This window comes from Emys orbicularis, chromosome 1 (assembly GCF_028017835.1).
Source record: "Emys orbicularis isolate rEmyOrb1 chromosome 1, rEmyOrb1.hap1, whole genome shotgun sequence".
In the NCBI taxonomy this organism is placed as follows: Eukaryota; Metazoa; Chordata; order Testudines; family Emydidae; genus Emys; species Emys orbicularis.
Window position 1 is genome coordinate 108221105 of NC_088683.1, and position 25927 is coordinate 108247031.

The 25927-nt window shown below is 44.8% G+C and overlaps 1 protein-coding gene across 1 annotated transcript in view; it reads left to right on the forward strand.

Moving 5' to 3' along the window:
- The window catches only part of LOC135877371 (cystine/glutamate transporter-like), a 51204-nt gene extending 33558 nt beyond the window's left edge, over positions 1-17646 (forward strand). Inside the window, exons 7-12 of the mRNA XM_065402803.1 lie at positions 11801-11927; positions 12508-12611; positions 13159-13255; positions 15286-15435; positions 16295-16472; positions 17582-17646. Coding sequence (XP_065258875.1) covers positions 11801-11927; positions 12508-12611; positions 13159-13255; positions 15286-15435; positions 16295-16472; positions 17582-17646 — 721 coding nt within the window. The remainder of the gene's footprint in view (positions 1-11800; positions 11928-12507; positions 12612-13158; positions 13256-15285; positions 15436-16294; positions 16473-17581) is intronic.
- The last annotated feature ends 8281 nt before the right edge of the window (positions 17647-25927 follow it).

Consider the following 25927-nt stretch of genomic DNA (forward strand, 5'->3'; position numbering starts at 1 on the left):
TACAAACAATACGTCATGAGTTAAGAAATTGGGGACAAATCACAAGCGGGGCATGGGTTCAGCACGAGCTTTGGGGACAAATCACAAGCTGGGCAAGGGTTGAGCATGAGCTGATCACGAGCTAGGAAGCAGGGGTTGGGGTCAGTCCTCTTACCCCCTCCCTACCCTCTGACTTAATTTCCGAGGAGTGGGTGTTTATTTGGGTAGAAGGGCGCTTGGTGTTTTTCCGCAGGGGTGGTGCTCGGCCCTAGCTTGGGTACATTTCTCAAGACTTGGACTATGTCATTTTCCGGGGGATTTCAGCAAAGGCTTAAGGGGGGGGGGGGGGCTAGTTTGCAGATAGCTGGACTATGGAAAATATTGCAAATAGTTATAGCAGCAAGGATGATTAACTCTCTGCAAAACAATTTCTTAATATCGAGCATCTTACGTTACTTCCGTAGCTTCTTACGTTATTTCCGTAGCTTGCGGTTATCATATTTCATCAGTTATAAACATATTTTCATTAGTACTGCTGCGGGGGGGGGGGGGGGTTATTCTCCCATTCCCTCCTCTGGACATGACCCTTGACCGAGTTTGGCAGAAAACTGTGCAGTTTAGTCTAGTTTAAGCTTTAGGCCTGCCCTACTCTGTGCAAAGGCCATCAGCATAACAGATCTCTGTTGGAGGGTTTATTTTGGGGCCTTCAGATTCAAAGCTCTGGCTATCAAAAAGAAGGCCCCCCTCCTCTATTTCCCCACAGGTGGTACGGGAATCCTTCATCCCATGCAGACAGGTATCAGTCTGATCAGCAAACAGGGCCTTGCCATCAAACGGCAGGTCCTGCATTATCGACTGCGATTCAGAGGAGAGCCCCGAGAGGGAAAGCCACGATGCTCGCCGCAGGGAGACAGCTGTAGCCAAGGAGCGGGCAGCCGTGTCCGCAGCGTCCGAAGCAGCCTGGAGAGCCGCCTTGGCTGCTGTGGCCCCTTCTTGGACGAGCGCCCGAAACTCCTTCACCTCGATATGAGGGAGGAAGCACTCAAACTTGGGGAGAGATCCCCAAAGGTTAAACTCGTAGCGGCCCAGAAGCGCCTGATGGTTGGCCACGCGGAGTTGGAAACTCGTCGACGAGTAAGACTTTCGTCCGAAAGAGTCAAGTCTATGAGCGTCCCTGTCCTTGGGCGTGGGCGCAGGCTGACCATTCCTCTTGGGGTGGAGGACCGACTCTACCACCAGGGAGTTAGGGACTGGGTGAGTGTAGAGGTACTCAAGACCTTTGGCAGGGACGAAGTACTTCCTCTCAGCCTTTTTGGAAATAGGGGCAAGGGAGGCCGGCGTTTGCCAAAGGCCAGCAGTGATATTGGCAACTCCTTGATGAAAGGGGAGTGCCACACGCCCCGGGACCGAGGAGGCGAGGACATTAAAAAGTGTGTCGGAGGGCTCCTTCATCTCCTCGGCCCGGTTAGGGATAGGGGAAGTCCAATTAAATATAAAAGGAACACTTGGATGGAGGGTTACATAAACCTGAGGATTAGCAGGCCATACAATAAAGTGATTTCCTTGTGCAGCGGTTAAGTTAAGGTGAAAGGGGACAGGGATGTGGGGGTCCGATGGCAGGGCACATCCCTGGCTCTTACTAAATAGTAATTTTCCCTTTGGATTTTTACCTATCGCTTCCCCTTCCCAACATGCCAAATCAAAACGTTAACCACTTTTCCAGGATGCAATTTGCGGAGGCAAAATAGCTGTGGGGGTTCCAAGGGCCATAATGACCACAAGGTTCCGATACCCACCCAGATATGTTGAGCAGCGAAATCATAGGGAGTGGTGATGAAATGGCTAGGTTCATGGGGTGGTTTAACTTCCCATACCTGCCGGTGGATAACCCAGTCCCATAGACAATTCGCCCAGGGTTTTGGCACAAATAAGTGCACTGGAGCCCAGGTGCCATTTACCGGTTCCGAAGCTTGGAAGGTACATGCAACAGAGTCACAGCTTTATTTTTACAATGTTCACGTATTTTTCCACTTCCACAGCTTGGGTGGCACTCCCACAGTAGTGGTAAGGGTTTCAGGCCACTGCTGATTTAAAACATTGGTTTGCATTTTTTTTTCTAAGGGACCGTTAAAGAAATTCTGCATTTGACTACAAGCTGAATCCCAGACAGTGTCCTTTCCTGCTAAGGCAAGGGTGTTTAGTTAACCCTGCCTTAGTAAGGAGGCCTGATGCCCTTTCCAAATTTCCCAGACGTTCTTCGTGATCCCGGATTTTATCTATTGTCCAAATAGCGGCAGCCCCAGTTAGGCCATGCAAAGCTCCTTCCACCAAACCTCTCCCTCCTTGATAAAAACTTTCCCACTGCACAAGCTGGGCCAGTTGAATGGCCGCTCTCTGAAAACAATTAGGGTACTAGGTAGTTATTTGGGAAGCAGAGAGGGAAATGAGAAAGTGGTGGTTTTCATAGTAGCATTTAGCACAATTCACCACTGTAAACAATTCCGTCGGTAGGATGTGCTATACCACATTTGTTGTTCCGAGACTTGAATTTCCCTGAGGCTACGGCCAGACAGATTTGTATGGGAATTGGAGAAGATACGAGGGGGAGTAGCTGGGGACCGGGGACTACAACAATGGGCAACCATATAGAGCCGGAATACACTGCAATACGACACAGGCCAAACCGAAGGCTACTGATTGGCCAAGATTACTTTTTCCCTCCCCACCCCAAGTTCGTTAAGGAGGAGAGGCTGAGAAATATTAAAAGTTTCATTTTCAGGTAGTTTTGGCTAGCTTCCGCAAGCTATTCTTCAAGATTTCGTAGTCTTAGTTCACTTAGCTGTCCGGCAATGAGGCTGCAAGGGAGGGGTTACCAGCACAAACACCTTGTTTGGTTGGAGGCTTTATTGTGGCCTCAGGTGGAGAAGTTGTTTTCTTAGCAAGGTCCGAAGGCTTAATGGATTTGTCAGTGGACAAGAGTCCCTTAGCATGGGGCCAGGGCAGTTCTTTGCTGATGGACCCTTATGCAAACCCAGTCTCTGGTTTCAGCGAGTGGCAGGACTGCTGTATATAAAAAGCCCTAACACATTTCGTTAGTGCCTGACTATTGTGTAATTTATTAAATGACTGTTCATTTGAGCTAGGCCAGCAGGGCACTGTTGGTAGCTGCATTGGGTGCCCTGGTAAAAAATTTTTATGAGGGCTGAATTTGGTTTTTTGATTGGGAGTGGCCTTTAAAGGGCATTTGGCCATACTGGATCTGTGAAGCTGCACATAGCTCTTTTATAATTAGCTCAGATATGCCAGATTGTGATACAAAATTCCTAAGCAAAAGCCCCACAACAGCCCATGCATTACATATTTTACCAATGCAAAACTGTTGTAAAACCTTCATCCAAGATCCTGCACTTGCCCCCCTTCACAAGAAAACACATCACCAAACTAACACATAGTAATGCATCTTCCCGTAAAAAAAAAAAGGCAAATGCCTGCAACACTCAAACACCTGAACAAATTAATCCAAATATTTAGAAAGAGTCCTTAAAGAGGGACTAACACATACTTACAATTATAACATTTAAACATTTGAATAAAATTAATTCAAATATCTAGAAAAAGTTTTTAAAGAGGGAAAAGTGCTGTCTGCCCAATCATCACGTCACTGGCAGCAGTGCTGGGCCACAGAGGAAAAGTTTTACTCAACTGCAGCAATCAACGGTTCACTGTCATTCGGTGATGCACGCGAGCAAATAGGGCCAGAGCACTTGAGGCGCAACCGTCCAGGGAGTGCCAAAGGTGTACAGGGTACAAGGTGTACCCAGCAACACTTCAAGATTTCTATTTGTGGCTTTTTAGTTGATATTAGCCTTTACTTGCTATTTGTTACCAAAACAGATTTAAAATTTTTTCATTCTTTTGGCTTTGACTATTTTGCTGCAGCCACAACTTTGGTTTTTATTTCAAACACTTTAAAGTTTGTAAAGCATTAAGTTACTTTGAGAATTAAATGCTAAATACCGAAATTAAACAACACTAGAAAACATCTTAAACTTATAAACAAAAAAATTATGCACACCAGGAGCGTTTTTTAACAAATTTAACTAACTTTTTTTTTTTTTTTTTTTATAGTCAAATGATTTTACCTTAATATCCTTTTGCCTGGATTATTTACAGACACTCCCAAAGGAATGGCTGCAAAGAAACCAAGAATTTCTTTTTTAACATTTATTCATAGTTTTACCGCTTATGCCATTTGTGACGGGTTGGATTACAGAAACCCCCCTTGGGAGCTGCCACCCAATGTATCAAGACTACTTCTGCTCCTGTTTTCCCTGCCAGCTCAGGACTCCAGCACCCTGTCTTGCTGAGCCAGACACTCCAGTCTGCTCTAACACAGACCCAGGGTCTGAATCACTTGTCCCAAAGCTGCAAGTTTACCTGAAAACAGCTCACAGTAGTGTGCTTGCCTCTAGCACTCAGATGCCCAAATCCCATTGGGGTCTAAACCCAAATAAATCCGTTTTACCCTGCACAAGCCCATGCAGGGCGAACTCATAAACTGTTTGCCCTCTATAACACTGATAGAGAGATACATTTTATATTTCTAGTTTTAGATACAAGAGTGGTACAAATCAGATGACTATACTTAGTAGATTATAAGCTCTGTAATGATACCTTACAAGAGACCTTTTGCATAAAGCATATCCCAGTCACGTTATATTCACTTATTACCATATTTTTTTCTAAAACTATTCCAGTTACATTATATTGACTTATTATTAAGTTTTTATAAAATCATATAGACTGCACAACGTTACATCATTATTTAAGCAATTACTATTATGAAAGGAAAAAAGCAAGAAGCCAACCCTGCAATTACTTAATTTCCACCAGCAACTACAGAGTTAACCCCTCAACCCCCCCCCTCTTAACTTCCTCAAACTGCAGTTGCCTGCCAGTTTGGGCCCAATCCTTTTTTCTTATGGGCACAGGCATTGTTTTACTATCAATTCAGCAGGGAGGGTGGGTTGTTTTTACCAACCCTCCCTGTAGAAGAGGATTAATTATTTAACAAAGCAATTACTATTATACTTAAAGAGTGGTTAAACAACACAACACTAAAACACTTGCTATCATGCTGGAAGAATAGTTAAACAACACTAAAATCTATATTACACAAATTAGAACACTGCAATAAGCTCTGCTCTCTCTTCCGGGGGAGAGCAATCCTTCCCTCTTGCTCCTTTTTAAACCTGGGTGTAGCCTCACCCCTTTCAACATTCACACCACTTGGGAGGATTTATAAGGAAGGTCCTCGCATGCACCCTGTCCGGCAATGAGTTACCAATCCGCCCTCTAGGGGAACGGGGTAGGATGCCCGATTGCCCCAGGTTTTGGCAAATGATTTCCAGGGGCTCCTCTCCTACACAGCAAGGGGAGGGAGCTCACTCCATACGCGAGTCCATGCTCCCGAGGAAGATTTGGGGAAGGGTTTTGGTCGTAGGCCAATCACACAAAAGTTAGGAAAGCTTTGGTCACCGTACACCTCTCCCCCAGTAGAGAGCACCGGCCCGCCTTCAAGAGAACGGGATGGGATACTCTGCTACCTAGGAGTACGCGGACGGATTCCTTGGGGCCTCCCCGCTCTCTGAGCAAGGAGGTGGTCCCCATACACCCCTCCCCCAGCAGAGAGCACCGGCCCGCCTTCAAGAGAACGGGATGGGTTGCTCCACTGCCTAGGAGTACGTGGACGGTTTTCCGGGGCCTTCTCTCTCTCTCCGAGTGAGAAGGGACACAATGGTCACTTAACGGGTAGAAAAGGGTGGGGACCTACTAGAGCGGGGGTCTCCGATTCACGGTCCCTTACCCCGCCCGCAGCCGGTCCCGGAGTCACCTTACGACCTACAATCACACCACACCTAAACCGGGATCTTTGCTATAACAGTCCTACCCAGCCACCAGCCTAATACTAGTGGGAGTCCTGCCAATCCCCGGGCCACAGGACTCACCAGTCCACTCAGCCTATTGCTGGTGGGAGTCCTTCAGCCCCTTTGGCTGCTCCGGGATTCCCTGTCCTAGCCCTACATGCGCAATGGGGGTCTCCGGTTTTCCCAGTCCCTTACCCCACCCACAGTAGGTTCCAGGGTGCCCTGTCCTAGCCCCACCCAACCAGCGGGGGTCTCCGATTCTCGGTCCCTTACCCTGCCCGTAGTGGGTTCCAGGGAGTGGCTTTTGTCCCCTACTCACTATGGGGTCCACTTTCCCGGGGTGCTCCAGCAGCCTGATTTTCACCTCCCTCTGAGATCACCACTGCCCAGAGGGATATGGCCACAAAGCTAAGCAAGCAACAATATAGAAAGCTTAAAAAGGCAAAGCATAGGAGTTTGGCGTACTTCTTGTTCTTATTAAGATTAGAAACCCTCTCAGTTGTTTACCTTTAGTCCTCGGGCCACTCAGTTCTTGAGTCAGTGGTGGTTTCCTTTATGTCCCAGAGAGATCACCCAGCCTATTCAGCCTCTGTTCCTGCCTGAATAATCTCCTGTCATCCGAAACTTGTTTTTATTCTGGGCTGGCACTCTAAAAGTGTTTAACTGCCAGACGGATGTCCCAGTAATTTCACCGAGGCTGTTCCAAGGAAACCGTTGGGTCTAAGACCTCGTGTACACACCACAAAACAGACAATCCCCTACGCGCCCCCCCCCCCCCCCAGCTTATAGCCTAAGGAAACAATGATAGAGAGAGCGCAGCATGATGCAAGAATTTAAACAGACAAGTTACAGAACAGACACACACAAAACGAACAGGCGTCAGGCAAATGAGTCTAACCTTAAAAGGTTCGGATCACAGCGCGCCCTTACCTGAACGCAGAGCCTATGGGCAGCTCCCCACCGAAGCCCAAATAGAGACAAAGGTCTCTTACCTGGCGCCTGGGATCAGTGTGAGAGCGGTCCACGGTCCTCCGGGACGTCGAGTGATCCCGGACGAGCCCCCAAATTGTCGTGGTCAAAGACCCCCACGCAGTCATTTTAGTTCAAAGACTCATGCCTGAGGCCAGTTTATTGACATACAAACCAGTGCACTGGGGTGTAGTCCGGAGACCAACACCCCGAGCAGCAGCTCACAGGCTGCTTTTATTCCATTACACCACAAGCAAGGTACAAACAATACGTCATGAGTTAAGAAATTGGGGACAAATCACAAGCGGGGCATGGGTTCAGCACGAGCTTTGGGGACAAATCACAAGCTGGGCAAGGGTTGAGCATGAGCTGATCACGAGCTAGGAAGCAGGGGTTGGGGTCAGTCCTCTTACCCCCTCCCTACCCTCTGACTTAATTTCCGAGGAGTGGGTGTTTATTTGGGTAGAAGGGCGCTTGGTGTTTTTCCGCAGGGGTGGTGCTCGGCCCTAGCTTGGGTACATTTCTCAAGACTTGGACTATGTCATTTTCCGGGGGATTTCAGCAAAGGCTTAAGGGGGGGGGGGCTAGTTTGCAGATAGCTGGATTATGGAAAATATTGCAAATAGTTATAGCAGCAAGGATGATTAACTCTCTGCAAAACAATTTCTTAATATCGAGCATCTTACGTTACTTCCGTAGCTTCTTACGTTATTTCCGTAGCTTGCGGTTATCATATTTCATCAGTTATAAACATATTTTCATTAGTACTGCTGCGGGGGGGAGTGGGGGGTTTATTCTCCCATTCCCTCCTCTGGACATGACCCTTGACCGAGTTTGGCAGAAAACTGTGCAGTTTAGTCTAGTTTAAGCTTTAGGCCTGCCCTACTCTGTGCAAAGGCCATCAGCATAACAGATCTCTGTTGGAGGGTTTATTTTGGGGCCTCCAGATTCAAAGCTCTGGCTATCAAAAAGCAGGCCCCCCTCCTCTATTTCCCCACAGGTGGTATGGGAATCCTTCATCCCATGCAGACGGGTATCAGTCTGATCAGCAAACAGGGCCTTGCCATCAAACGGCAGGTCCTGCATTATCGACTGCGATTCAGAGGAGAGCCCCGAGAGGGAAAGCCACGATGCTCGCCGCAGGGAGACAGCTGTAGCCAAGGAGTGGGCAGCCGTGTCCGCAGCGTCCGAAGCAGCCTGGAGAGCCGCCTTGGCTGCTGTGGCCCCTTCTTGGACGAGCGCCCGAAACTCCTTCACCTCGATATGAGGGAGGAAGCACTCAAACTTGGGGAGAGATCCCCAAAGGTTAAACTCGTAGCGGCCCAGAAGCGCCTGATGGTTGGCCACGCGGAGTTGGAAACTCGTCGACGAGTAAGACTTTCGTCCGAAAGAGTCAAGTCTACGAGCGTCGCTGTCCTTGGGCGTGGGCGCAGGCTGACCATTCCTCTCGGGGTGGTGGACCGACCATGCGGAGTTGGAAACTCGTCGACGAGTAAGACTTTCGTCCGAAAGAGTCAAGTCTACGAGCGTCCCTGTCCTTGGGCGTGGGCGCAGGCTGACCATTCCTCTTGGGGTGGTGGACCGACTCTACCACCAGGGAGTTAGGGACTGGGTGAGTGTAGAGGTACTCAAGACCTTTGGCAGGGACGAAGTACTTCCTCTCAGCCTTTTTGGAAATAGGGGCAAGGGAGGCCGGCGTTTGCCAAAGGCCAGCGGTGATATTGGCAACTCCTTGATGAAAGGGGAGTGCCACACGCCCCGGGACCGAGGAGGCGAGGACATTAAAAAGTGTGTCGGAGGGCTCCTCCATCTCCTCGGCCCGGAGCTCGAGGTTGGCTGCCACCCTCCGAAGCAGCTCTTGATGGGCCTTAAAGTCCTCTTGTGAAGAGGGAGGCAGTACAGCAACCGAATCGCCCTGCGTCGTCGAGGTGGAAGGTACAGCACCTTCAACGGCAAGCGGCACCGTGGGCTCTACTTCTGGGTCCGGTGCCAGAGCCGGTGTCGGGGGATCGGCACCCACAGCTTGATCCCGGTACCGCGGCGACGCGGGGTGGCCCTGGGAAGCTCCCGCCATGGAGCGAGGACTGAGGTGCGCCGGAGCCTGAGGCCACGGCACTAGCTGGCACCACTGACCCTGCCATGGCACAGCCTAGAGTAGAGGCACGTCAGGCGCCGGAGGTGTAGGTTGGTCCGGCGGCACGGCTCGGCCCCGGGATAGACGACTGCGCGTCGACACCGAGGTTCGGGAAGAGCGAACAGTGCCGTAAGAACGGCTGGAACGGTCCCGGTCATGACGGCTCCTGCCCCGGGACTTCGACCTGGAGGACGACAAGATGTAAACGTCCGAGGAGCTGCGTCTGGACTGTTCGCGGCGCCGGTGGGCCCGGTGCCTCAGTGCCGGGGAATGCGGGGACGCGCTGCGAGCCTGACCTCTACGGTGCTGGGTCCTGGAGTGGGAGCGACGGTGCCGATGGAGTCGCGACCTGTTCCTCTCGGAGTCGCTGGAAGAAGAGGGATGGTGTCGCCTCTTTCTTCCTGCATGACGGCGCTCAGGACCAGAAGAGTGGGGAAACGCTCATGGCGGAGTCATGACGCAGGGTCGATGTGCGTCGTGAAGCCCTGCTAGGTGCCTCAACCCGGGAAGGTGCTTCAATCTCCGACTCCTCCGGGGAAGGCTGGTGGGCAATCAAGGACGGCTTCCCACAGGATGGGGAGCCCGAGTGCTGCGGCGCCGCCGGCACCGGAAGCATCAATATATCACGCACGGCCTGAGCTGCCTCTGGCGTCGACGGCATGCACACCTCCGGAGAGGCTCGCGCAGACGGGACTGGACTACTCCGCTCAGCGCAAGTCGGAGGTCTGTCCCGATGGGGATCGTGGGCTGCCCAACTCAGGTCTAGCCTCACCCCTAGTCTTTTCCCGGTGCCTCTGCGATTTTCCCGTCCTCTTAGCTGGGGAACGGTGCCGGGACATCGAAGGTGCCTCACTGCGCACCGAGGACGCGGTACCGGGAGCAGATTCAGAGCGGTGCTCGGGAGGCACTTCACCGCATGCTGACGACGTGGATCCCGGCGCGGTGCCAGCTCGACGCGCTGGTGCCAATGCCGACTCCATTAAAAGCGCTCGGAGTCGGATCTCACGCTCCTTCGTTCGCGGCTTGAAGGAGCGGCAGATCTTACACTTCTCACTAATGTGAGACTCGCCCAGACAGCGAAGACACAGATTGTGGATCACTTCTGGGCATAGAATTGCGACAAGAGTCGCACGACTTGAAGCCTGGGCCACGGGGCATGCCTCGAGCCAGGCACTAACAGAAGAAAAGTTCAGCAAAGAAACGGTTCAGTGAACTAGATACCACTAAGGCTATAACGCTGCAGCCAAGGCTGGAGCAAGTTCCGACTACCTTCACTGGCGGCAAGAAGGAACTGAGGGTGGGTGGAGCACGCAGCCCCCTTTATGGCGCGATATACCGGCGCCACTCCGGGGGTCGCAGTGGTGCTCCACCACTACGGATACTGCTAAGGGAAAAACTTCCGGCACCGGTGCACGCGGCGAGCACGCACACCTATAGTGGAATACACATGAGCAATCACTCGAAGAAGAACGTACGTTTTTAACCAATGGGGTCAGTCCCAGAATAACCACACTAGCTGAGAATTGGGCTTGGTTAGTGTTCTCAATGCTTATTACGCTGTGCTGTACAGCATCGCTTGACTCAACCCTCTTTGAAGCAAAGTTACAATGAGCACCAGTTCATTGTTGTAGCCATGTCGGTCCCAGGACATTAGAGAGACAGAGTGGGTGAGGTAATCTCATTTATTGGACCTCTTTGTAAGGTCGAAAGCTTCTCTCTCTCTCTCTCACCAACAGAAGTTGATCCAATAAAAGATATTACCACACCCACCTTGTCTCTCTAATGAGCACCAAGGCAGGAATTTCATCCCATTGCCAGTGGATATGTAGGGATGAAAAAAGGGACTCTCTCAGAAGGGGAGAAGAGATATTTAGGGCTGATCCAAATGAAGAGTCTCTTTGATTTTTCCCTTTACAGTGAGGTTTATTCTAATTGTAAATAGGGTTTTAAAAAAGGGACCTAAAACGAGCTCCAATTCCCATAGCAATTCTCCCTCAGCGACTGGGTGCCTAAAATTAGATGCTTTAGCCTACCAGGTTTGGATCTTCATAGGATGTCTTGCTGATGCAATAGAGGACAAAGGGGACCTACTCAAATTTAGCCTTTAGTACCTCCTGATTAGGAAGTATTATTTTAGGCACAGCTCTCTTCTGCCCATGACAAGTATGGGTATTTTGGAAAAAGGTCTGAAATGAGAGCTACAAGAAAAAATGCCACCACAAGGGAATTTAACAATTGTTTGCTATAACCTCATTCTCATGATTCTGCATTTACATAATCAGCAACCTACAATCATAATCAGGAGATGCAACACAGGTTCTAGCGCTGGGCAGGACACCATTTTCCCATCCTGGTAAAAAAAATTCAAAACTTCAGATTTTCTTGTCCTGAATCGGGACGAAAAGTTGAAACCTCAAATTTTCATGAACCAACCACTGGGAAAACAATTTCACTTTCGGTCAATCAAAAACATTTCATGTAACCATCTTGAAATGTTCTGTTTTGTCTTTATTTCTCTATAAGTAGCTTAGGTTTCTAAACAAAAAGTCATTTCAAACCAAAACCAGATTTTTCCATTTTGGAAGCGTCAAAATGGGATGGTTTGACCATTTCAAAATTTGTCCAAACCAAACCTTTCCCACAAAAGTTCTGGTTTAATATCTGCATTTTTCAGTGAAAAAATGTGATGTTGCAAATTCCCAACCAATTCTACTATATTCACATGGGATAGAGGTAAACCTGATGGACAGTTGAGAGGTGCAATAAAAGGGTTGTTTTTATTCTATTGTAGGAATATCCCGCTGAGCGTGATCGTGTCCTTGCTCATTGTTACTCTAGGGTACCTTCTCATTAACGTCTCCTACTACGCAGTCCTGACAGCAGAGGAAGTGCTGGCCTCGGAGGCTGTGGTGAGTATGGTCCTTTGTTTTTATTGGATATTTTCAGTGTAACACAGATAGTTCACATCTGGGACCAGAGGGGCTACTGGAGAGAGGCCAGAGATTCATTAAAGGAAGGAACAGATTGCAGATTCTTATGCCGGGGCAAATGTCTGTTTAAACATATGGCAAGAAGGAAGAAGTATAAAGGAGCTGGTCTAGGAATAGTATAGCTCTCATAAGGAGTGTCTGTCCTCTTTAGCAAGAAGAAATATACTTACAGCCACTGAATTGCAGGGGTTTGCCCCCTTCTTTTCATGGGGTTTATATGATCCATTACCTTCCACTTTTTGTCCCCCAGCCCCCAGTCTTGCAGGCTATAACTTTATATAAAATTCTTTATACTGACAACTTTTCTCCTGCCTCCCAGCAATTCTTCTGAAATGACTCACCTGTTGGATTGCTTGTAAGGTTCTCTTGCCTCTTAGTAATAATGGAGATGGGATTAGCTTGAGGTGGTGATAAAACCTGGCTTTTCCACCAGCGCAATTATAGAAACCGACATGTGAGACAGGTGTAACGAACCCTGAATAACTGGGTTCTCTATTTTTTCCCCCAGAGCTTTGTAGATCGAGCTTTTAAGAGCATTTCCTCAGCAATTCCAATCCTAGTTGCTCTGTCCTGCTTTGGTTCTCTGAATGGAGGAATCTTTGCAGCTGCAAGGTAAAAGCCTGTCCTTTCTAAAACCAAACATCTCTTCCATACTAAAACCAGCTAATCTTTAGTTCAAAACACACTTTCTGCAGCCCTTGATCTGCTAAAAAACATTCATGTCAATCAATGGACTGAAGACACCCTATCACAAGCGAAAGCTATATTAATGCTATAACAAATATCCTGCCATCAGGGTACTTCACACTTAAGGTTGCCATCTATGTTGTCTGCCTCTTGCGGCTTTCGTTTTGCTGGTGTGGTTTGATTTCTTTCATTGTCTAACATGAAGCTTAAGGCGAAACTCAAGAGCCAGGGAGCTGCAAAAACACACATGCTGTATCATGAGCTCCCCCTGCTGGTGATGAGCAATATTGTATCTATCTTGGTTTCTACAGCTGGTCAAAAATTTAAAAAAAAAACAAAAAAAAAAGCGCATAATCAGAAATATTTTCATTAAAAAAAAATCCCAAAACGTAACTGAAAATCTTGTACAAAATGAAAATTTTTCACAAAATTGCTTACCTTCTTTCCATCCAGTTCTGCTTCTTTCTAACAGGATGTTGTTTGCAGCTTCCAGGGAAGGACAGTGGCCTCCACTCTTCTCCATGATCCATAGGCAAAGAAACACCCCCTTCCCAGCCCTTTTATTAATGGTGAGCAGAGCTTTCTGGATTCTGAACGAGGCTTGAGGGTTTTTTAAACTCTCATTCTTAGAGAATGAACTCATCTGCCCTCCCCACCCCCGCACTAAGCCCATTTCATTAATGAACTATGATAATAATATAAAAAATTAAAATGTATCATTTACTATGGGGTAGCACCTAAAGCTCCACTGTACAAATGTATCATAAGTGACGGCTCCTGTCCCAAGCAGCTGATGGTCTACGGGTGTGTCTACACTGCACGCTTTTTTTTTTTTTTTTTTTTTTGGTGCTGTGTAGAGTAGCTACCCATGTCGCCTCTCCCCCAGCACAGGTATAAAGAGCAGTGTAGCTGTTGAGGCACAGCGTAGGTGAGTAGAGAACAGACACACCTGAAGGGTGTGGTGGGTATGTATGTGAGGACCTACTTTACAGGCACTCTACTCACCCAAGCCACGTCTCCCTGTCCACACTGCTATTTTTAGAACTGTAGTGTCCCTGCAGCTGGAACCCTCCCCTCCCCCCCCCCCCCCCGCCACACACAGGGAAAGACACTGGCTGTGGAAAGTTAGCAGGGAAAGGCTGTTCCAGCTCCCTGTTGTTGGAGCCTACACCTGCAGCAGGGAAAGGCTGTGTCAGAGGGGTTTCCTCATTGCCTCCCCCCACCAGAACCTTTCCCTGACACATGAAGCTACACACCTCAGTGTGGCTGCAGCCCACTTTTAACTATGGCAAATAGCTACATGTACCCAGCGTGCTGTGGGCAGCCCTGTGCAGCGCTGACGTAGCCTAAAAAAGACAAGACAACACAGGTGAATGAGACAGGGAGAGGGTAGAGAGTAGCAATACCAATGTTTCTGCACAAACTAGCTGCGAGTGTCATTCTTAACCAGTCACTAGCAGGGATCAAAACTCCCACCTGCCTAGCCCTTAACAGATGGCATTGTCTGGTCTGCCCCCACAGACTGGAATTCTTAACTGGACTTTCCACTGTCCACATAAACCCGCTGCCATCATAATTGGCACTGTTCAGTGCCCTTGCTGCCCAAGAACACAATGGGTATGCTGGCTGAACTACTGTACCTTCTTCAGAGCAGGGTTCGGGACACTTTGGTGGGGCAGCATATGGGAAGCTTGCACTGCTACTTCCCATGTTGTAGCTGTTCATTGTCTAGACAGAAGACATCAGTTGACAGCACTATCAAACCTACCACTCTGTAGGAGTGCTAAATTCACATTAGCACATTTTTATAGAAGAAAAAACTCCTATTTGGAATCCAATTGTGCAGTAACTAATCTATAGGACAAGTGATCTGATTTCAGAGCCCTGGACGTCACTTCCTTCCCTCCTTTGTTGGTCACAGGAAGTTGTGTCTTGTTTCATATTAAATTGTAAGCTCTTCAGGACAGGAGCTGTGTTACCTGTTTGTTTCCACACAGCATCTAGCACAGTGCGGCCCTGGTGCTTTCAGGTGCTACCACAATAGAATACCTTCAAAGATCCTTGTGGCACCAAGTAATCTGAGACTAATAAAGTGCTTCCTGGAGGGGTCCAATTCTAGCTCTGGTGGACTTTGCATTAAAGGAAAGGGTTGGCTTTTCATCTATTTCACATGAGAGAGAAATTTTTCAAAGGGCAATTTGACACCCAACTCCCATTGACAGTCAGAACTCCCATTTGTTCCTTTAAAATCTCCTCCTAAACGAAGTTTAAAAAAAAAAAAAAACCTTCTCAACTCAGGGTTTCTTATAGTGCCCCATGAACACAGGAGCTAAGAGTTTCCCAAGCAAACTAAATCTGCACAGTAAGGACTTAAGTCTCCTGCTCTTTTCACTTACTGGAGGCCCAGTGATTTAGTTAATACCATACTTGCACATGTTGAGAACACACACCAGCACCATTGAGGAGACGGAAAGAACATAAGACAATAGCACTTTATAACTGTTGTAAGACCTACACAAGTAACATGGGGTGGAAAGGAAAAGCATCTTCCCTAGGTGTTACTGCAGTGCTTAATACTGCATTTTCGTCTGTGTCCTAGTTGCCTCTGATCTTCTTGATGGTGTTGATTGGCGATCTCTATGGCCTATTGAACTTCTATAGCTTTTCACGCTGGCTCTTCATAGGACTGGTGACCCTGGGGCTCATGATACATCGTTATCGGCATCCTGAGATACCGAGGCCCTTCAAGGTACAAGGAGATCCAGCTAACAACAGCTACGTAAAACAACACAATGTGGGGATTTTGAAAAAGGAGTAGTTTAGATGTGAAAGGATAGAGATCGGCAAAAGCGGCTGCATGAGATGAAATGGTCCTCCAGTGTTCTGTACTTGTTTCATCTGGAGACAAGGAACCCAAATGACAAACTATTGTAATTACAGTGAGTTAGATAAGGCCACTAGTTTGTTTCTGCTTATAGAATAGCAACAATTGCAGCCTCCTGGCTATTAGCATAGCTTGCAGAAGCTCAGTACTGATATAGTTAATGGCAGTGGTAAGACATGAAAAACATAGCTGATTTTGCTTAAGTTTTGTATCTGAGCAGGCAAATGCTCCTACTGATACACAAGTGACAGCTGCAGTGTAGAAAATGACCATATGATGCTTCCCCCCCAAGCACAGCAACACTGCAAAATGCAACCAGCTGAATGAAAACTACGCATGTCAAATGTTCAGCACAGCTCTCTCAGCTGCAACAACTCATTAAAGTCAATGGAAATCATGCAGGTAAAACTGCAGAAATCTGAAACTTAGCCCAGTTATGTTAAGTTTTGTGGCAACAAAAAAACAAAGCTCAGTACAAAACCAATCCAGTCAAGTGCATCCCAAACCAGAATAATGCTCTCTGTCCTCTCAAGTTCAGATATTTTCAGGACTACTATAGCTTAGAAAGTGAAACCACTACCATGCAGTTTCAGTGCTTTGTACAAATGTCTTGTTTGTTGTTGCTCGATATTATGACAGCAATCTCGTCGGTACATGACTGCAAGCTCTGCCAGCTGACTGCTTAGAAAGACCTTCCATTTCCTAGATTTCCTCTCTTTTCTAGGTGCCTCTATTCATCCCATTGGTTTTCACAATAATATGTTTCTTCATCGTGGGAATGTCCCGTTATTCGGACCCTGTGAACACAGGCATTGGCTGTGCCATAACTCTGACTGGTCTGCCTGTCTACTATCTGGTGGTCCAGAAATCAAGAATACCAGCCAGCTGCAGTGCAATGTTCAGTAAGTACAGGCAGTAACTTTAGATCTAACACCAAATGTCTTTCTAAAAAATAGGTTCTTGTTCAAACATGTGTAATGCAGGAATCTCACTGCTAAGGTTCTATGGCCTGTTAATGCAAGTGGTCAGACTAGATGATCACCATAGTTCCTTCGGACCTTAAAAAGGAAGAGATTCATAGACTCAGACTTTAAGGCCAGAAGGGACCATCATGATCCTCTAGGCTGACCTCCTGCACATTGCAAGCCACAAAACCTCACCCACCCACTGCTGTTACAGGCCCTAACCTCTGCCTGAGTTACTTGATTTAAATCTTGATTTAACGACTTCAAGTTACCGAGAATCCACCATTTACTCTAGTTCAAACCAGCAAGTGACCCCTGCCCCATGTTGTACTTGTGAAGCAGGGATATTTTAAAGCAAAAATGTGAGTCTTGCATATTCCCATGCAAAATTATGCATACACTAGCAGTGACTCACCACAAACATCCAATTCTAGGATTAAAAAGCGTCATTACCCTTCCAACCACAGTCAATAGCAGCAGGCTAGACAGCACTGCAATTATAATCTCCTCACCCTTTATCCACTAGCCATAGTCTGTCTGATTCAGGTTCTTACAACTTATCACTATGCATCTGAGAAACTGTTGTCCTTGCCCACCGTCAGGCCTATTTGGGAAATAAGGAAGAGTTCTCCAGAAAAAGCACACACAAGACCTTTCTTATGCAACAGGTTGCAAGTCATATGTACTAGTCTATTACAGCAGCACCTTGATGCCATAAATCAGGGCCCCATTGTACTAGGCACTAGAGTAGGCACTCTACTAGGTAAGTAGAGGTCAAACAAAACTGCAGTGGAAGCCACACAGGAATACTTTAAGGTGGCTATTTAAGACAGAGGGTTGCACGGGGGAGTTGGTCCTTGGTGCGGTTTTCACTAATTCTGTGTAAGAGGTGTTGCAGAAGGAGTGCTGGGGGACTCTTTGGACAGAGGATTGTCCTAGTTCAGCAGTTTTCATTTATGGAATAAACTTCCCCTTCCCCACCCCCAAACTGGCTTCCTTTTCAGCCAGTGTTTTCTCCTCTCACCTCTTCATTGCATTGTGTTTAGATTCCATGACGGTGAAGCTACAGGTCCTGATGGAAGTCATCCCAAAGGAAATCCAGACCTACTGAAAGTCTCTTGCATCAGTGCCCAGACTTCAGACTTCACACAAAAAGGCACATTCTTGGCAGCAGCTGGTAAAGAATCCAAGCAATGGGATCCACAAGACCTTCAATAAGTTCAGACCATAAGTGGGGACCAAGGCTATTTTAATGTTAACATTACCATGGTCACCTTCATGAACCCTTACCTAATGCTGGTTTGTTCAGATGCTCGCGTATAAAAAGGTTTCTTTTTAGAGTCAGACTACTTCAGTGATGTTACAATCCAGTACTCCCAACACCAATAATTCATTACTGTGGGGGTGAATCTGAAGTCAAACTGGATGGTGGCGTTTTCCAATAAATGGAGCAAAGGACAAAGCTACCTTCAATGCATATCATTATACGAACCAACAACAGGGAAAGGGAATAAGAAAATACGATAATTTAGAGAGAAGAAATCGTTTCCCAAAACCCTTAAAGTATGCCTGAGCAACTTTCACGTTGAAGCTGCCCAGGATAGACTGAGCAGAGAGTGACCATGGAGTCTTTCAGTGTAGGGAGGGACACATCAGTCTTCTCATCGATCAATTTGGTTCAACCCAGCCACAATGTGGGAGATCACTCTCCTATCAATAAACTTCTGAACTTCACAACCAAGCAAAAGAGGACTGGGAGTAGTGTTCATGATAATTGTGCAGGTCGTCACTACTAGCCCTAACCCTTAGGCATTAAGTTTATTCTCAAACAGTAAAAGGGTTATTTAAAGGTGATGCAGGAAAATCATAGTGGCAACAGAACTGTTGTATTTAGCAACTAGAATTTTTCCTTCTATTTTAAAGAAAATGGAAATTGAAAGAAAGGGAACGAAGAGGGTGGAGGGTAAGGATATGCTGAATGTATTATTTTGATGCTGCTGCCTGAGGACAATTTGAGTTTTGGAAAAAAGTTTAGAAACAGCTATGGTTAGGGTTTCTCACTCCAGAGTCTGGCAATGCTGCAGAGGGGCTGCTCTCAGCTTCAGAGAGAATGTCATCTTTCCAGCCACTTTGAGCAACCGCACAAACTACAGGGAATCCTCCCAGTAGGCATTATAAACATGTATTCTACATATGCAATACACATGGATATTTGTCAAGAACACTATTGAACATTAAATTTTTAAATGAAAACCCACAAAACAAAAACACTCCTGTCAGCAACCACTTCATTATTGAAAAATTCGATTTCTAATCAGGGCAGCTGAGATACCCACTGGCACATCATAAATCACTTCCCATTGTGCTTAAATATTGTGGATTTAACTTTTTAAAAGGTGAATTTCATATGGGTAAGAAAGTTGGGTTAATAGTGTTGAAGCTTGACATTTTATTTAGCCACAGAAAAAGTACATTGGATACACTGCATTTCTCCACAATGTCCCACTAGTGCCTCAATCCTGAGCTGGAGAAACAGTTGCTGGGAATGATAATTCAGATTGATGTCACATTTAATACTTTATCTCCCTGCTAAGACTGGAAACTTCAGTGTCACTTGTGGTATTCATTTTATAATGTGCACATCTGTCCATTAGCATTTGGAGTGTGATCAACTCATTTCACAGCCATGAGATAGATAGTAACCTGATCCCTACCGACACAGGCTAAATGTGAACTGACAATCCAGAAGCAAAAGGCTACCTATTATACATCTGAGCCAGCAGTTCTCAAACTGTGGGTCGGGACCCCAAAATGGGTCACAACCCCATTTTAATGGAGTCACCAGGGCTGGCTTAGACTTGCTGGGGCTTGTGGCTGAAGCCTGAGCCCCACTGCTTGGGGCCAAAGCCGAAGCCTGAGGTATTCAGCCCTAGGCGGCAGGGCTCTTACAGGTCCCCTGGCTGGGGCTGAACCCCTTGGGCTTCAGCTTTGACCCCTTCCCGACCCAGGGCAGTGGGGCTTGGGCTTTGACTCCGGCTCCCCCACCCAGGGCAGTGAGAATCAGGCAGACTCAGGCTTTGGTCCCCCCTCCTGGGGTCATGTCTTAATTTTTGTTGTCAGAAGGGGGTCATGGTGCAATGAAGTTTGAGAAACCCTGATCTGAGCCATCCAAGCTCCTCCTAACACCACTTTTTAAAACATTCAGTTTAAACAGTGAAAATATTCTTCTGATTGCTTCCCACTCTGAGGATTCAAAACCCACTAACGCAGAAGCACTTTATCCACATAGAAAAGGCACTATAGTGTCATAAATAAAATAACTGTCACATGATGGAACTGAAGCATGTAATTCCCCATACAATTAATTGCAAAACAGGAATTGCTATACTGGATCTGTCCCATGGGCCATCCAGTCCAGTATCCTGACAGTGTTTAAGAAGGTGGAAGAAACCTCCCAATACCTACTAATTATAGATTGGCTTAAGAGTGAAGCATGAAGATTAATATCTCTTCCAAAGTGTATATTAGCATTAAGTAATTAGAAGTTTGTTCACACTCCTCCTCTCCCCATCACAGGGGACTGTATTAGCAGGTCTTCGTTTTGCTGACTTCTTCATAAAAGTGTGGCTTGCAATTTCACAAGTTACCACCAGGGTATATACTTGGATCACAAATAGTTCTTTCAGGTGTACTACAGTTTAAATCTCTGTGCATGGATGGAAATACCACTCCCAATAATTGCACAAAGTTAAACTGGGGAACTATTATTTCTCATTAAAAATGATCTTTGGGGAGGAGCAAGAGACAGTATGATCCCTTTGTGGTAGATTCAAAGCAGCACAAACAGACTCCATGTAATGTATTTTTAGTTACCTTGTACGTTCTCCCAATAAGCTGAGAGCCAGCCTGACGAGTAAGTGACTTGGCTAGGTACACAGGATACAAAAAACAAAAACCAATTTTTGCCATCCTTTTCTCCTGAGCCCACTGACACATCACCTAAGATTTTAATACCGTGGCGTGGCCATCACTGTGATATTGGAGCACACCACTTGCATGGGATAGAGGGAATGTTTCCCCCATGCAAGTCTTTGCAGCAGTTCAGCAGCACACAGCACTATCGCTGTAGAGAAAGAAAGCATTACACTAACTCTAAATGCAGTGTGGCAGTGCTTCTTCCTCCCAGTGGTGTGGCGACACATGAATACAAACTGGGGACCAATGATGATTGTGAAAGGAAACATGATGCAGTTGCAGGTGGAATGGACAGAAAAGCAGGCAAGGATAAAAGGAAATTTCTATGAGTCTATGAAATGAGACAATGTTGGTAAAGAAAAAAATAAAAAGAGGGGGTGTGTGAGTGAGAAATTTCTACCAGAAACAGTACCTTGTCAGTCACAGACAGGAAGAGTTGCTCCCAGAAAAGCCAGAGGCATCAGGAACATAAGGCAAACTTGACCAAAAAGAAAGAATATGAAAAAAAGAGGCAAGAAGAAAAGGAAAAAATAATTTCTTTCGGCATTAAAATGTTTCCAAATTGGATCAATTTCTTGAAGTTTACTAAGTGATGGACCGCTGGAAGTCTCAACCATTTCTTTTTACATTTAGGTGTCAAAAAAAGACAGTATACATCCTCACAAAATGCATTAAGCTCCCAGAGAATGTTTTGATAGAAAGCAAACTTACACTTTAAAAATAGTAAGAAAATGTACTGCACTCCCCACATCTCTCAAGTACATCTTCATCAAAATCAAGAGTCAAATAACGGGCACAGAAATCAGACCTAGAAACAGAATTAAGCATTTTTTCCTCACAAGACATTTTTTTTTACAACTTTCTGTATTTACACTTTTAAGCAAGTGAACAAAAACCTGTAGAAATTAAACACTATAGATTGCTAAAATCAAAACATAAGTACAACTTTTTAATTTCAATATTTTAAAGTACAGAAACTGGAAACTATGAATATCAAATACAAATTTAAACAAGCCACTTGTCCTCCCCTAGAATAACCAATGTGAGCTACTTATAGAAACTTACAAATTTAAAGTAAAATTGAAACAAAAATAAATACTGTACATACATTTTCCCTGCCTGCAGGCAAAAGAGGATGGGAAATACTGTTATGAATTGAAAAAATGCTCTTAAAGCTGCAGCATCCCCTTTCCCAGCCAAATACTCAACACTGTAGTGCGTTTCTGTAAAAAGACATACCCACACACACACACACACACACCCAACGCATGCACACGGAGACCCCTATTCAGGCAGACAAGCCAGTATTTTCCACAGATGTTCAAAAAAGGATAGAAATTAGAGTAGAAAAGGGAGAGGGAAAGAAATGGGCCAGCAAAATATTACTACAAAACTAGTAAATATAGCCAAGAACTATCCCCTTTTTCAAATTTCATGGATTTAAAAAAAAGAAATAACTGCCAAAGCACTGACAAAATTAGACATATCCCAGCAGAAGTGATAATTCATATTAATATAATCTCTTACAGTGATCCCTTTCACTCCCGTCCCACAGCATGAAACTGTTATGGCTTAATTTTTTTATTAAAAGTAGAAAAAAGTCCTTTTCCAAAAGGAAATGCAGCTTATGAAGAAGCACGTGCATTTCCTAATCAGTGCTATTCATATTTCCCACCCTCTGCATGATTCACCATTTGTTTTGCAACCAGAAATGGTTTTTTGTTTTTTGTTTTGTTTGTTTGTTTTTTGAAAAATGGATGTTGCAGCTTTTTAATCCAGTTTAACCACAAACAGTAAGGCCTTGGTTTCATTTCTATTTCTTCTGCAAAATAAAGCGGCTCTAGGTTTGCTTAGTCCCAGGGCCACGGACAGCCTTTAATGGTCTGGAAGTATTATATAAAAGAGCTTTAAAAAGACACTAAGATTTTTGGTGGCATGGAGGCTAGAGGGGGTCACTAGCTATGGTTTGGTTCTAGCCTCAGCCCTGCTCAGTCCCCACAATTACCAACCAAGGGTCAGCCAGATAATAACTCAGCCCTGGGTTAAACTCCTGCAAAGGTTTCAAAATGTAGGACTTCATGCCCTGGTGAATGAAAGCAGCCTGTGCCATAGAACACAGCTTGGGGAAGCTGAAGCTTTTTAAAGGATGGCCATGACACTGTGCTCTCTTCTCTCTATTACAATTAATACAGGTACTTCAGCTTAAAAACGTGGCCAGAAAGTAATAATTGTTCATTCTTAACATCAAACCTTTTTGAAATGATTTCTTCAAGAATTATTTCATGTAGAATATTATAGGTTGCATAGGTAATCTACCTCAGAGGTCATTAAGGGCTACTTTGTAGCCAGGCTTTATTAGCAAGTATAGTACAGGAAGAAAGGGGAAAGTTGCTGGAAGAGTCCTTGATATAATTTCTAGGTGGTCTTTCCATTTTCACATTTTTCTTTTTAAAAATTATAAGAACTTGAGTACTTGGAGAAGAGCAACCCCCAAGTGTTTCATTTCATATAATTTTTCCTTCTAGCAACAGAAAGTTTAAAAAATAAGTACAGTAATTTCATCTTAAAGTCCAAATTCTTCATGTCTTTTTTCCCCCTTTAAATATCCTCCTTGAAAATGAGTTCCCATAGGAGGGCTCAGTCCCTCAGCAGCCCCATATCAGTGCTCCTATCCATTTACCCCCCCCCCCCAAAAGTGAAATGTGAGAAAAAGACAGGTTATTTTCTCTCCACCTCTATAGCACCAGGTTCAGTCCATCTACAAAAAGCTTGGTGCAACAGTGTTTTCTTCCAAGAATATAATAACATCCCAACATACAAATACATGAATAAGTGAGATCAACACATCCTCTTCATCAAGCTACCAAAAGGAGACTCATTTGTTATCAATTATCAAGACAATTTCTTTTAAACTGATTGACTGAGGTTCCCTCTCACCCCAAATCAAGTTTTAGTCTCTTAAAGACTTCTGCTGGAAGCATGGAAATCAGGAGAAAATGGAAATGAACCTCTGCCTGTTGGCAGCCTATGAAGAGACATTAGTACACTCACTACAATGGAGAGCCACCTTGAAAAAGTGGGAGAGAAGGGAAAAAAAGAAAACTAGAAATAACCATTAAACATATATGGGTCCAGCCAAGTACTTTTTCTACTAGTAAGATGATAGCTATATACTTTGCTAATGAGGAGGCTTAGAAGAGAGACCTGCTGCAGACAAGTCACAGGGAAAGCAGCATTGTGTATGTTCCATATTCCAAACCTCCTTAATTCCAGATTCCATTATGGCATATTTCTGTTTCAGTGAGTAGTGTTCTCAGAATCTACATTAAAAAAATCAGTCTTTACTCCCCTCCAATTCTGCTTGATGTCCCTTGTGAAATACTTCTGTTGTCTTAATTAATAAATAAATAAATAAAAAAAAAGATAGCCAGTAAGAGAAAAGCAGTTTGGTTTGGTTTGCCAGAACTGAACCAGTTACTCAAAGCCTGGCAGGTATGACCTGGTTTTCCTTGAGCTGACACAAACAGATCAGAGGTAAGCTTTTTTCTTATCATTTAAACCAGTATTGATAACATGCTACACATTTATCAAATATTTCCATGAGAATATATCAGAAGATAGAATTAAAATTTCATACTGAATGTTGAAAGTATTTTTTCCTCTCATCATTACTGACTGGAAAATTTCTTGCCTGAGAACATTATTATTTCTGGTCACTTTTGAAACCTGTAGAGTAACTGCTCCCTGTCTTTTATTAGTTGGTAATTTGCGAGTATCACTTTTATTGTCCCCTTTCCCCAGCACCCTAAACAAGGCTGGCAGCATGCATTAAATAAAAATGGTCTGCCAACAGAGCTTGAACTCATCCAACGTGTTTTTGGCTATGGGTTAGCAAAATCAATTAACTCTGATGTCTACACTACTTTCAAATCAAAAGCTGGGCGGGGATGAAGAGAAAAACAATAATTTGCAAGTTCTGGAAAAAGAAAAATCATGAATGCTATTTGCCCAATGCATACCCATGTTATATTTTGATATTTTCTCATCCAGAAATGGGCTGGCCCTCACCTAGCTAGTTCTGATCTTTAATCTAGCTGTATACATGGATATAGCTACATGTAAATCAGGAAGGTAAAGTTGAATTTGTTTTTAAGCACAGCAGGAAGAAGCTATCCAGGACAGAATATGGAGGACAGGCAAACTGAGTGGAGTTAAGACAAATCAATAAATTGGATAGCTAAGCCAAGCCTTTTCACTCTCACTATACAGGATGGTATCTCTAGCACATCAATGTTTTACTTTTGGCTGGACCCTGCAAAATGCCCTTTTTACAGAATCAAGTAAAGTTGTTCCCCTCTCCGCCCACCCTGAAAAGTTAAATATTTAATTTTATATTACAGAAAAATACAAATTTAAAATCAACATTATTTACAGGTAATTCAGAATTGGCATTTACTATCAGCTCTATGTAAAGCATGGCACAAATGATCATTCTGAGATCAGCTAGCTACTAAACTCAACACTTACATATGCACCTGTTAAGACTGAAATTGGCTCTCATGTGCAGCCTTGCAAGCAGCACATGTTCAGCTGCCTCCTTAGTTCCTCAGTAAAATATATTTTTGAAGTACACTAATGATTATCACTGGTTTTAGTGCTCCCTCCACCCACCACAGGAAGTAATCTGCCAAATCTTAATTCTGCAATTTATATTTTAAGAATTGTTTCTTCAACCAACACAATTATTCTGAAATATGAAACTTAACCCATTATATTGCACTCTCTCCCATCCCCCAGGAAAATATAAAAGTTGCTCTCCTCTGTATTAACATTTAAACTAAGTTGTATAAAACAAAACTTCTCAAAGCGATTTTATTTTCTCCTTAAGAGAGAAAAATCATATGGCCTGGACCGAACACCAACCATGTCAGAAGGAAGAGCATAAACCCCAATTTGAGGGAGGGGTGCTTTTTAAGACATGTTAGCTACTGAACTTGAATAATCATGCTCTCCTTGTAGACAGAAGAGTCTTTGCTTTTCCACTTTGGTGAGTCAGCAATGTGTACAGAATGGGGAGAGGCTAAGGGAACTAAATTGGCAGAGCGCATGCACCTTACAGGGCAACAAAAGCCCAACCAATAGCTTATAAAGAGCAGGAAAAAAAATATAAAATATGATTTCATATGACTTAATTTAAAAATAATTAATAATGCATCACATCCCTGTTTAAGACTATAACCTGAATATCAAATTTAGGAGTCCAGACTAATCACCATTAATGTGGCTCTCCACTGCACCAAACATACATTATCAAAAACAATTAAAAACCTTCACATTCTTAAATCTAAATTAATAACCCCCACAAAAAAAGTCTTCCAAATAAATAGTTAAAAATGAATTTAAAAGTTGTAAAAATC